At 40.9% G+C, this 13,004-nt stretch overlaps 1 protein-coding gene across 2 annotated transcripts in view; it reads left to right on the plus strand.

The window, feature by feature from the left end:
- Positions 1-1,275: 1,275 nt before the first annotated feature.
- Positions 1,276-13,004, plus strand: part of SPATA13 (spermatogenesis associated 13) — a 146,933-nt gene continuing 135,204 nt past the window's right edge. For both annotated transcript variants that reach the window (XM_072930659.1, XM_072930678.1), the window contains exon 1: positions 1,276-1,449. In XM_072930659.1, the coding sequence (XP_072786760.1) occupies positions 1,372-1,449 (78 nt within the window). In that variant the 5' untranslated portion in view covers positions 1,276-1,371. The remainder of the gene's footprint in view (positions 1,450-13,004) is intronic.

Below are 13,004 nucleotides of genomic sequence, written 5' to 3' on the forward strand. Positions count from 1 at the left end.
CAATATTGCAAAATGGTTATTAATGGTACAGTAACTGACTAGAAGAAGGAAACATATTTGGGACATTTTGATGGCCTACTCATTCAGGAGCAAGCATCTGTCTAGAGTGACAGACCAGACACAGAGCAAGTAGGAGAAAGTCAATGCATCTTTGAACTCCATTTCAACACTCAGTGGCAGTTTTCAATATCAATCTCAGGTCACATCAGCATTCTGAAACATCAGTACGTACACTCCTTCCTTCAAGTAATGCTGAGAAAGAGGCAGTTTCAGACAGTTGATCACACCTATGTTTCTTTATTGGCAGGGGAGAAACTAGGTGACTAATGAACTAGAGACGTAATTTTGAAAAGATAATTAAGGGACAGGTTATCCAAACTAAATCTGTTCTTTACATATTGGTGCTGTAATGTGATAGTGTCAGTGAGAGATGACTGCATCTGCTGTGCCCATGAGGAAAGTGTCTCTCTTGCGTAGCATCTCCCACATCCTGTAGCACAGTCTATGCATGCAGTCAAACACTATTAATTGTGGATATCATGCACAATTTCTCTTTTTCCTTTCTTCTTTTGAATTTTCCTTTCCATGAGGGTAAATCTGTCTCAGTAAAAGATGTGGGAAAAGTACCTGAAGCAGACTGAGGATCCTAAGGTCATAGCTTTTCTGTCCTGTCCTGTCCCGTCCCTTTCACCCTTTTGCCCTAGTCTTCAGATTAGACCATCTGTGAATCTTGTTATCTAGCACTGTGCAGAACAGAGTGTGTGACTGATCTCCTGGCACAGCCAGTGCGTTGCCTTGGTGGGTTGTGTGGGATGAAAAAAGCACAATACATGCCTTTTCTGTCTGAGACTTGTTTATCTGCGTGACATCCAGGCTGCTGTGGGAGAGCTCTCCTCTTGGTGATTGCTGGCAATCAGAAATGCATCAAATCAAGGCAAAGTTAGAGAAATTCTCCTATACAAAGGGCTACTCTAAAACAAAGCTGCATTTTTCTGGTGCATTGTCCTGGCTCTGTGTGAGTCCTGTAAAGAGACAAAGGCAAGCAGGAAGGAAATCTCAGCTGCTTAGTAAATGCCCTAATTTGATTTATTTTCTGCTCCCTTCCCCCACTCAAACTGTTCTGCTAACCTGTTAGTCCCAACTCAGACAAGTAAGACCTGCTAATCTGATTAGTCCTGACACACAGGAGCAGGGCTGCTGGGAAAAGCTGGACCCTTACAGCAGTTTCAGGCTTCAGCTTTGATCATAACATTATGGAATAGCTGAATGTATAGTGCAGTGTGACAGAAGCCTGCAGCATGCACACAAGTGAGCAGTGTGACCGTCACTGAAGATTTCAGCCCTGGGTCTGAGGCCACTGGAATATAAACCATGTTTCGTGTCACCTTCAATGTAGTGACAGAGAAAGTAACCTTCACCTTGGCAGCCTGCCCCTCCGCCACATGGAAGGTAAGCTCAGATATGCATAAAGTAAAAAGGTTGATGGCACCATAAATTGTGCTGCTAAACATTTTTTCCAACCTTAGGCTATCTTTGAGATATTTTAAGGGGAGCAATAATGTTTTAAGGGAATTGCACTACAATGCAGCATATGCACAACTGGTTGGAATTAGACTAAATGGATGTGGCTCTAGAGAGCAGCTTACTTGTTGCATTTTAAAGCTGTTCTCATTTGGCTTTCACAAGAGCCAAATTCATAGTCATTCTCCTTATTCTGGTCTGAAAATCCCACTTATTTGCATTAACAGCAAATCTAGAGAGATATATAAATATAACTCATTTCTGTAAGGAAGGGACAGTGTTTGAGGTGATCTTTCAAGCTTCCTAGATAATTTAGGGTTTCTAAGCATTTGTGAAATGTGTTCCATGGTATGACAAATTAGAGCACAATGTACCACTATAATAAGGGATTAAAAGAGAAAAATCCCTTAGATGCATGGGCTAGGGTTGTGATAAATTTTGGCAGAAGTCAAAAATGCTTTGCACATCAGCTCCTTCTCCCATCCATCAATTCAGTTCACATCTTCACTTCCTTGAGACACAGATTTCCACCTTGTCTTGAAGAGACTGGCATGGTCAAGATGAGATGGGAACAGTTTTGTTACCTTTCCTTTCTCTTCTGGGAGTGTGTGCTTTCGCTGCAATGCAGATGAGAAGACATATACTATCTTCTGAAGGGTTGCTTTAAAAGCTTCCTTCTGTAATTTGTTACTTACAGAGCAGTTACTGTAAGAACCTCATCTCTGTCTGTTATTAAGCCTTTCAGATGTAAGACCATTACAAGTATTTAGATACAGTGCCAGAGTAATTCCTCTTGCTTTAGCTGTCCATGATTCATTATGTGGTGTAAGTAGTTGTCATATATCTTTGCTGTATAATTTTCCCAGTCTTGGGCCTGTCTTTTCTCTTGACTTGTGAGGTAGACACTGCCCAGAAGCTGTTATTAGGAGGTCTTTAAAGGGGCTAGTACAGTGTGGCCCCAGCCAGACCTGTGCTATATGTAGCACCTTGCACTAAATTAAAACATGTCAACCAGGGCAAAATGTGTTTAGAGTAAAATACATGTGAAATGAATTTAACCAGGTGCTTTCTCTCTGGAGGGGTGTTTATGGTAATATTGCTTCAGTTTCCTTGTTTATTAGGAAAACTTCATTTTCCAAATATGTATTAATTAGCTAGCAATGAAAATATCATTTCAACATAACATAAAATGGCTTTACTAGGCTTGCTAATTGTGTGTTCAAGATTTTTCTTCTTTAATATCAGGACTTAGAACTCTCCACCTTTAGATTGCAGGGCACTTAAAAGAGGAAATTAAAATGAAAAAAGATCCTGGATCTTACCTGGCTCATGGACTCTCAGAACAGCAAACAGGGATGCAAATATAACCCAGCTGTATGTTGCATTTCAGTGATCATTTATATTAGACATGAGGATATTGCAGTAAATGCCTCTGGAAGAAACTGGGAAATACTGAAAAGTGCACTCTAGCATGCCTTTTCATTTTTCCAGCACTTCTCTTATTTGAGTAATTTAAATTATTTGACATGTGCAAGGTGCAAATATAAGTAAATGCTCAAAAGTTAAGAAAAACCTGTAGTACAGTATAACTTTGTAAAATATAGTACATTTATTGATGAACTAAATAAAAAAATAGATAAGAAGGTAGGCACAGTTATATGAAAAAAACAAGATGGGATGCCATGCAAGCAGAAGAGATGGCTTTGCAGTAGAGCTTACATAAGTAATGCAAAGTTAATTTAGGGAAAGCTTTGCAGAAGGAGTAAGGGAGTTTTAATGGCCAGCTATTACAGATGGAAAAAATCTGTCATGGTTTCAGGCATACAAGCCTTCCATTTTGACAGGAGGAGGCTAATGAAAGACTTTCCCCACAACCTCACTTTGCTTATGTCCTTGTGTCAGCCAGAACAGCACTGTTATTGCAAGTTAATTTAAATTCTTTGAAGCTGTAAGAGGTCACATCACTGCTGTAGGAGGGAGGATAGAGATGTCTCCTTTCAGATTGCTAAGTCTTTTTCATCAAGAGTAAGTGACCCAGTCCACAGATAACATTGACATGTTCTGCTTTTCCACATAGCACAGCATGACCAGCAGATGAGTCTTGCATGGTGTGGTGGGATAAGGATGCTGTGGCAACTCTATACCAGGTCTTAAAGCCAGGGAATCTCAGAAAAACGGAAAGCTGGACAAGACAAACGCACATCCAACCAATATGATTAATGCAACGTTCTCTCTTTATTCAAGATAAGGTGGTAGTTTATATAAGCTTCTACATAGTTTACAAAAACAAAGACACTCTGATTGGCAAACCAATATTGTTTACCTTTTCCTTAAAACGGCCTACACCTTACACCATAAAACCTATACTAATTCACACCCAAGCAACCCAGTGGTCCCCACAACACCTTAAGACTATTTTCTATCTGCGCCACAAGCTCTGAATTTCTAACTGTGTCAGAGGCTTGAAGGCCCCACCAGGCCTCAATCTGAGGCCTAGACTGGAGTAGCTCAACTTTCACAATTCATGTCCTCTTTCTCTCAAAAATGCTGCAACAAGGTGTCTTGAGGCTGCAGGAACAGAGCAAGTTCTGTCCCAAATTGCTACCTTTCTACCCTATGCTATGCAGTGGCAGTGTTCATTTCCCTTAGAAATTAATTTCTGAATAGAAGTATTGGTGAAAAGTATTTCACCTTATTTAAATTATCTGGAAAATGCTTATTTCTACATATTTTAATGAAAAAACCACAGTATTCCTGATCCAAACATTTCAATCTGTGGGGCATAAACCCCCACTGCTTTTGCAATACAGTGTTTTGGAAAACTAGTTTAATTAGAAGTGCGGAAGGGTATGGACATGGGACAACTAGAGAGAAGTGACAGCTGAAAAGGGCTCAAGTTGCCAAGCACAAAAGGCTCAGAGTTGAACATGGCTGTTCACACAGGCACCAATGCCTGAAGGCCAAAGCAAGAAGAATCACTCCTATAAACTGTGAGCATCTTTATCATAAAGCCTGAAGGAGGGAACTGGTCTGGTCTTTCTCACTTCTTTGTGCCACTCTACCTTCTCTCATTTCTCTGCTCCCTAGAGAGCAGGCTGCAGGTACTTCTCAGTCTGTTGACAGGTGGGTAGCTGGCCAGCAGAGCAAAGGGCTGAGTAATCTGAGATGTGCATGGATTACAAAAATCAAGCTGCAGCTGGTATCAGCTTGGCCAGAATCCCTCTTCAAAGGGCTTTTCAGGTTTTGCTCACTTGAATTATTCTTGCATTTTCAATCAGTTGCTGCTAACATTTGGGGTGTCTTGTGTTGTGCTGCTTTGTGTCTATATCTGCCTTTAAGAGCAGATAACAAGACATGCAGCTATTGATACACCTACAAACTCCTACCACTCATTTACTAACCCTTGAACAGACAACTTGCTGCTTAGATAAATGCAATTCACAGGGCACCAGCAGATTTAGTTACAGAATGTATTTGCTCATGGAGGCTTAGCTATGCTTGAATCCCATTGATTTTCTCTTACTGCTGGTGGTTCAGCTTTGTTGGATCCTGTCTGAACTGTATGGGAGAAAGCAGCAAAAACTGCTAGTTTGTGGCTTTCTATTCAAGGCCAGGAAGTTCCCTGGATGGGGATCAACCTAACTCGGGGCTTTCGTGCCAAATGATGCTGCACTTTATCTCCCTGACATGGACAGATAAATGAGCTGGGGGCGGCTTTGCAGTCAGTTGGAGCCCGAGCCGAACGCGCGTTGTTGCCAACTTTGGAAAGCTGCACAATGGCTCTGTCTCCCTGGCAGTTACAGCTGTTGGGGCAGGGACCTGTCGCCTGGAAGGCTGTTAAGAAATAATGATGTAAACCCCTCCCTAAGGATGTGGGAACAATGTTCAAATCTTATGAAGTTGGCAATATCTGTGATAAGGAAAGCAGAAAAATCAGGGTCTTAGTGCTCATTTTCTCTCTGCAGTAAGCTGAACACAGTGCGTCAGCCTGAAAAGGACTGGTAGGGAGGTGGGGTGGGAGGCGTGGGAAGTGGGCAGCAGCACACAGCTTTTCTGGCTCAGATTAACCTCCCCTGTTGCTGCTTTGGAAACCTCAGTTAGACTTACATAGAGCTACAGTTGTCTGCTCTCTTCAGCAAGAGTAAGTGCACATTACTGAACCGTCTGTTACTAGTTTGTTGTCATAGTTCCTAAATACACCCCCAGCATTGAAAACCACCACAGTAAATACAGTACAAACAGAAACAGGCTGATCTATGGATTTAGAGCATGGAAACAAAGGATCAGACCATGAGCAGAAAGGACAGTGAAGTGGTGTCAAATGTCATCCTGATGTGATGGCACCTGAAAGAGCAGTGCAACAGGAGGGCAGTATGAATGTGGCACATACTGTAAGGGATTATTTGGGCTTGAATTCACTGTAAGGTCTTGCATTGGTCCAAAGAGCTGGTTTGCTTCCCAGATCCTATTAAAGCTGTGGAGGCAGTGGAGATGAGGCTCAGAACTTTTGGGGGAAAATTTTAACTTGTTCCTTACTTGGGCCTTGTTTTCAGCTTATAGAACAGTATATTTCTCCTTGAACAGTAACCACTGTTTCTAACTGTTAAATATAGAGCTACTGAACACTTCCAAATCTAATTTCCCTGGAAAAAAAAAAAAAAATCAGAAACTTCTATTGCTCTCAGTTTTAATTTTAAAAGCTTTTTGTTTTTACTTTGATTATAAAGAGTATTCCAATATATACATCAGATACCTGCATATCAGCTTCTATGAACTTTGTTCAAGATTGACAACCATGTATGACATGTCTCTTTATATTCTCTGCTTGTTAGTGCAGACTCACATTTTGTGTATTTGCTACTTCTGGATGCACCTCAAAGGAGTTTAACTAGGTCCCTTCCCTCTATACAATGCTCAGAGTCCTGTAACAATGACCCCGAATACTTGTCTCAGTAATGCTGAACACCACTTCACAGTAACACACCTCTGGTATTATGATGCCTAATTTGGGAGCTACTGCCATAGAAGCAAGTACTTTTTGAAGTGATGACTTACTATTATTTCCAGCAACACTCTCAGAACTTTATTTCCTTGAGCCATGATGACAGAACAAGATTTCTTCCTGTCATTATATTTCTAGGAATTCCATAGTTCCGTGACTCCTTAAAGTTCTTGCTAGCATAGATTTGCACATCTTCAGAGAGCTTAAATCCCTTTCTCCCTCTCTCTCTCTATTGTTCATTATGTATAGCACATCCTCCTTTGCTAGCTTTTGCTTCTCAATGAAAATACCAGTATTTTTTTAGCCCACTCCCATACCCTTACATGAATATTACTCAAATGAATCAGCAGGTTCTTGTTAAGGGTTCAAGTCATGCATAAAATCAAGTCTGTGATGCTCCTCTGGCCCCCAACTCTAGTTCACCAGCAGATGGTAGTAAACGTCGCCTTCCTTCCGAACTTCGCCCGGCCTTCAGTGAATGAGGAAGGGCCCGGGTGCCTCTTTGGAGTAATTTGTTTCCAGCTAGAAGAAATAAGCTGTAAACAAAGTAGTTGTGCAACTTGGAACAAGGAGAATAACCACGGAAACCATGGAAAAATTGCTGCATTCGGGACCGAAGAACTAAGTAGAGGTTGGAACAAATTCACTGCAGTGACTTGCACTGAATGGCATGAGAAGCATTTTGGTGTCACTGTTATTCTCGTGGTGACAAAAAGGGACCATTATTTGCAATGTAGCGAATGGACAACATTCAGGGAGTCACGATAAAATTGAAACTGCTCTGGGTCAGCTCTGCCTGTGTATGTTGACCCTTTGTACTGAAGACGTGAAGTTCAGGAAGGCAACTGCCTTACAAAAGGCAGTTTCTAGCCATTTATTTGGTTTTATTCTGAGATGTACCACTCTAGTTCTTTTATATTTGGAATGGGCTGCTGATTACCACTTTCTCTCACTCTCTTCTGTATACTTCTCATTCAAATGTCTTGTTATGGGAGGAACTTCTCAGCTTCTTTTTCCCAACAAGGGCTAGAATAACAACTGAAATGAGAGACATAGAAGGGAGAGAGGGACAGGATAAAGTACAAGGTGCTAAACTGTGGTGTAATTCCCATATGGAAATGTCTTTTCACTTATAAGACAATACAGCATAGATCTGTGGAAACTATTTGTGGCAAATAATTGAATATTTTTTGCATATACTCTTTCCAATTGTACCACCTCTACCTTCCACTGTCTTACTAAAAATTTGAAATTCTTTGACTTCTTAATTCACTCTTTAATTCCATAAGCAGTTTCTGGGAAGCATTTCCTTTGTGCTCATTTCTCCATCAATAAGTATTTGATGATGAAAATCCTAAGAGTTACCTGACTGCATACTGAAATTGATTTCTATGTTTATTTACTGGAAATAAAAAAAACCAAAAACATTTAAATATAATTTAAAATAAGACAATGGTTTTTTATGGGTATAAATATTATTCCTTCTCTAGTGCTTACCATATCCTCAAGCTTTTGGAATAGAAAGAGAAAGGAAGCACATAAATTACTGTGTTGTGCTGCTCTGGAAAGATCACAGAACACAAATGGTACTGGCTATACCTCTGTCAGTGCATATAGCCCATACCTGAGGATTTCAGCTGAAGCTGTCAGGATTCTCCTTTGTCCTTAAATCCTCCTATTTTCTTGCAACAACCAGAAATACCTGAATACTTCTGTGCCTTTGGCACGTATAACTGGCCTGAGTCCTTTCAGCTCCATTGGCAGGTGTCAGTGGTATTATACTGTGTTGAACTGCATGTGTAGGGTACAAAGTCCTCCCAGTGTGACAACACTTGTCTCCCAGAGTTGTACTCTTGACAGAGGTGATGATCAATCAGTTCAGGGACAACCCAAAATTTTGCTTTGGAGTTTTTTTGCCCATATCTCTTGCAAGGAGATTTGCTGGGAAAGGCCTGGACATTAGTTGACCTTGCAACATAATTTGACAGAGGTGGAACTGGAAGAGGGCATGTTACAGTATTTGAATGTCATGGTTTGGAAGTATGGTAAATCTGCCTGCAGGGACCTTCACATTTCATCAGAAATGCCATGGCCATCTGAAGCCAAGCTTTGATTTAACATAAACTCACTGCTCAGTCAAATTTGTTCAAAACCACTGATGGATCTATTTTGTACTGTCAGGTTCTATGCCCAATCAGGTACAATCTGTCTGTACATTTCCATTCTTATGCTTAGATCTAGGAACACCTGCCTCCCACAGCCATCATAAAGCCTCCATAGGAGGATGAAACCATAACAGACCTTAAACTCTCTCCTGTGTGATGTGTTTAATCTGTCTGAACTGCAGTCACCTTCTCAATTCTGATCAAATCCATTTTGTATTTTTGGTGGTGCTTAGACACACCATCATGCAACCACAGGCTAAATGCAGCCATACGGGAAGCTGCTGTCAAAACTGTGAAGTCACATCTCTGCTTGACCACATTTGTGTTCCCAATACACATAAAAGATGGATGTGCACATTAAAAAATATCATGCTCAAAACATCTGCATCTACCAGTTAACATCAGCGCTACCTTTAGTCATCCTTTACTGGCCTGATGATATATTAGGAAAGGAGGTATTGTGAGATGAATCTGGGTAAGAAAAAGGAGGGAAAGAACAAATGTGAACTGAAATTTGTCACTGGAGAGGATGATTAGAAACCCAGTAAACTGCAAGTGGGAGTTTTAAGGTTCTTATTGAACATGAAGAAGGGTTGCTTAGAGCTCTATGGAGACTGGAAAATATGATGGCACAGCACCAAAACAGAGGCATGTATATGGGGGAAGTTTGGGATTTATCATTAGAAGTTTTGGATTCTGACCAAAAAGAAGAAACTTTATATGAAATACTGATTTGATGAGAATACATTGTGAAATGATAGAGTAGCTATGTGTTTTGCCCATGGGATTAAGTTTCTGTTCCAGTGCAGATGTTTAGCTCTTGGTAATCACAGTAGTGCTGCTGTGTTATAACTCACTTAGACACTTTGTGTCTTACTTAACAGTACATGAAGGTCTTCTTGCTATTACTGTTACACAAAGAGCAGTTGCAAACTTAGGGCAGCATGTAGAAATCTTCTTCCACAGTGGTAATTCATTCCTCTTTATATAGCACGCATTGTCTTAGTGCAATTAAAAGCATCCTAAATGCATTGCAAAATATAAAAAGACATGGTCCTGGCCTAAAGTGCTTTCTGCTTTAGTTCAGATATGACAGGAGATATGTGAGAAATGAGTGAGATGGTGCAGGGATGAGTGAGACCCAGAGCTCCTCTAAAGAGAGCACTCTGGTGTGATGTTTATACAACCCAAGCATTAAATTGTGTCCATCCCCCCCTCTCCTTTTTGAAGTTAACATACCTTTTTTCAGAAGCAATTGTTGTATGACATTAACTGGCACTGAAAGAGTTTTGACTGATGACAGCTTCATTTTTTACTTTTGATAAGAGCTCTTGTGAGTCACATCACAACTTGGGCTATTAAAGAAATATTTATCAATTTATCTTAATATGCCATACTGTAAATCAGAGTGATTTACCTGCTGCTTTAGAAGAACTTCAGCAACCCCTGCAGCAGGGACAGGCACCTCCAAGTGCTTGGGGTGGGCTGTTGAAAAAAACACATATTGTACACATCCTTAACTCCCAATATGGCCATAAAATGCAGTAGAGATATTTCCTGAGCTGTACTCTATTCAAGTTTCTTATAAGGCCATCAAATTCTAATCAGACTAGTAAAAACCCCCGGGGTCTTTGCAAAACTGGTCTCAGCAACAGGGAATGTTTAGTAGTGTCTTACTGCTGCATTGACGATAACAGCAGTTCTCATAAAAAATATTTCCTGGCAACACCTCCTCTCTCAGAACCAGACAGAAAACTGTAGCTTGAAAATCTTTATTTGCAATTGGGGAAAAACAGTCCCTTGCCTTAGTGAGCTTCTGGCAGTTAGTGAGGTTCTGCGGCACAATATTCATCTGTTTCCCAAGGAAACAGGCCAGAATATCCATGTGATTGTGGATCATACTGTGCTGGTTCCGCCGCTGTTACTGATCCTGAGGGTTAGGAAATACAGGATACTGCATGGATTTCCTCATTCCCAAGATGGGAATGTGTCCTTCCTACTGGCCATGGAGTCTCTCTGTGATCAGGGAGGAGGAGTGGAACAGCTTCCTTAGACAGGCACTTTGGGTTGGGGACAGAGGTGACAGAGAGGCACATCTAACTCTCTGGAAGAACCATGCTACTTGCTTCCTTTCATGCCTTTAAGCATCCCTCCTTCTCTCTTCTTTGACGGGGCAGTCTTGTCTGTCTCTGATTTAGATGCGATCAAATCAACATCCTAATACCTAGCACTTTCCAATGGAGGATTTCAGAGGGTTGTATTGATGGTGGCAGTGGGTATTCACTTAGTGTTCATGAAGAAAAATTTACGTTGTACAGTGTTCAGCAAGCAAGGATGTTAGATGTTAGCAAGGATGGATGTTAGATTGGATCACCCCGGTGATCACTACATCTCCTTTGGCTCTGGTTTCCAGCACCTGAGCTGAATGATGAGACTAACAAACGTAGGGCTCTAACTTTGAGAGCATTTTGACATATTTGTCAAAATGCTCTCAAAGTCCCATTGTTTAACTCCATATGGAATTTAATTAATTAGTGGCTCTGAACGTTATCTAGCAGCACACTGGCCTCCACTGGCCAGCTTTTCAGACTCTGTCTCTCACAACCAGGTGGTGGAAGGGGATTGCAGGTAGTGCTGAACCTATGCGCAAATGAGAGGGAATTTTTTAGCAAACTATAAGCTCATTTTGCTTGCTTTCCTTATTTCCCAGTCTAAAACTGGGACATTTCACCTCTCTGTCATTATCTGTTGTCTCATTTCCAGGTTGAACTAAACTAAGGGGAGCTGTACACCTTCCACTAGTGCTGTGTGGGCCCTGTAGCAGGGAGGGGTTCTGCTGGTCCTGCTCACATGACACATCTTTCAGTAAAGTGGTTCTGGGAAGAAAAAGCTGTGCTTGAAAGAGGGAACTGGAGTGAGCAGAAAGTTTTTCATTTAAAGTTGGCAAATTGCTTGATAAAATGAATGAAACAGTGCATAACTCAGGCTGTAGAGTATGTGGTGTGACAGACTTCTTGTGACCTCTTCTCTATATTGCTGCCCTTTGGGCAATAATATCACCAAGCTCTGGAAGAACACTGTAACTCCAAGTAAGCTCAAAGATAAGCTGAGAGGCTTTCGCCATTTAAACCTCTTGAGGATCCTAATATATTAACAGGAGATTTATACAGCGCAAAAGTTACGTAAACTGTCCTTTACAGAAAAGTTCTCTTTCATTTGAGTGCCGGAATTTTACTTCTCTCTGAAGGCAAAGGCATTGCATTGGCATTTAACACTATGGCTGCTACTTCCCTCTCCCAGGGCTCTGAAGCGGTGTTTTCGGAGATTGATAACGTGTCTGTGTGTAGTCTGCAAGTTTGGCTTTGTTAAAGAGTATTAAGGTATATAGAGCTTGATAATTTCTTTGGTTCAACATTAAACCAAGCATTTCTTCACTATTTAAAGCTGCCATTTTGACCTCTATCACTGTATTAGAAAGCAGCAGCCAGCTCAGCTGTTCGCAGGAGTTGTCTGCCTTCTACAAACTCAGATTATCTGTTCCAGTAACACTCTATTATTGTACACTATTGTAACCATTAACTAGTAACTCTTCAACACAATGAATCTCTGTACTCTGAAAAAACTAGAGCACTCAGTGGGTCCAGTGCCCATTACTCAAAGGATTTTGGACCAGGGTTTGTCCCTGAATTACAGAAAACATGAACCATCTTGAAACTAATCATGCAGCATTCTCTTTATTTACCAAGTCCTTGAAATAGCCACTGGTTTTTCATAAGAAATAAAAGGTCTTTGCAATTTAATTTCAGTGTTTTTCAGGAAAATGTGTAAGTGGGCACTAATTACAGGCTATAATGGCTGAAGAGTCTCACTAAAGAAGATCCATAAGGACCAGCTGTCTAGGTTGGGAGACAGAATATTTTCACTTCTGGAAGAAGGCTAGGAATGTCTGTGTTTGTGCTCAGCCTTCTTTTACTGGACAGAGTCCTTACTGTTTCTAAACTATGGGCCGAGCATGCTCTGCAGGTGGCCCAAAACCCCTGGTCCTTCGATCATCTTTATAGGCAGGCAGTGGATCCCACCTAATCATATTTCACCAGTGAAAGCAGTGTGATAGTTCAAGGCCTGGAGGGGCAATGATATGTGTACATTTGAGTCTTATCTCAACAAATATTCACTAGGCATACAGAGAATGAACCTTGATGTAAGAGTGGGAAAGATTCCCAGATTCCAGGTTAGTTATTGTCAAATATCAGATTTATAAAGCAGAAGAATTACATTTCTACCTGTAAGCAACGCACCACTCATTTGTCCAGAAA

The sequence above is a fragment of the Taeniopygia guttata genome, chromosome 1 (assembly GCF_048771995.1).
Source record: "Taeniopygia guttata chromosome 1, bTaeGut7.mat, whole genome shotgun sequence".
Lineage (NCBI taxonomy): Eukaryota > Metazoa > Chordata > Aves > Passeriformes > Estrildidae > Taeniopygia > Taeniopygia guttata.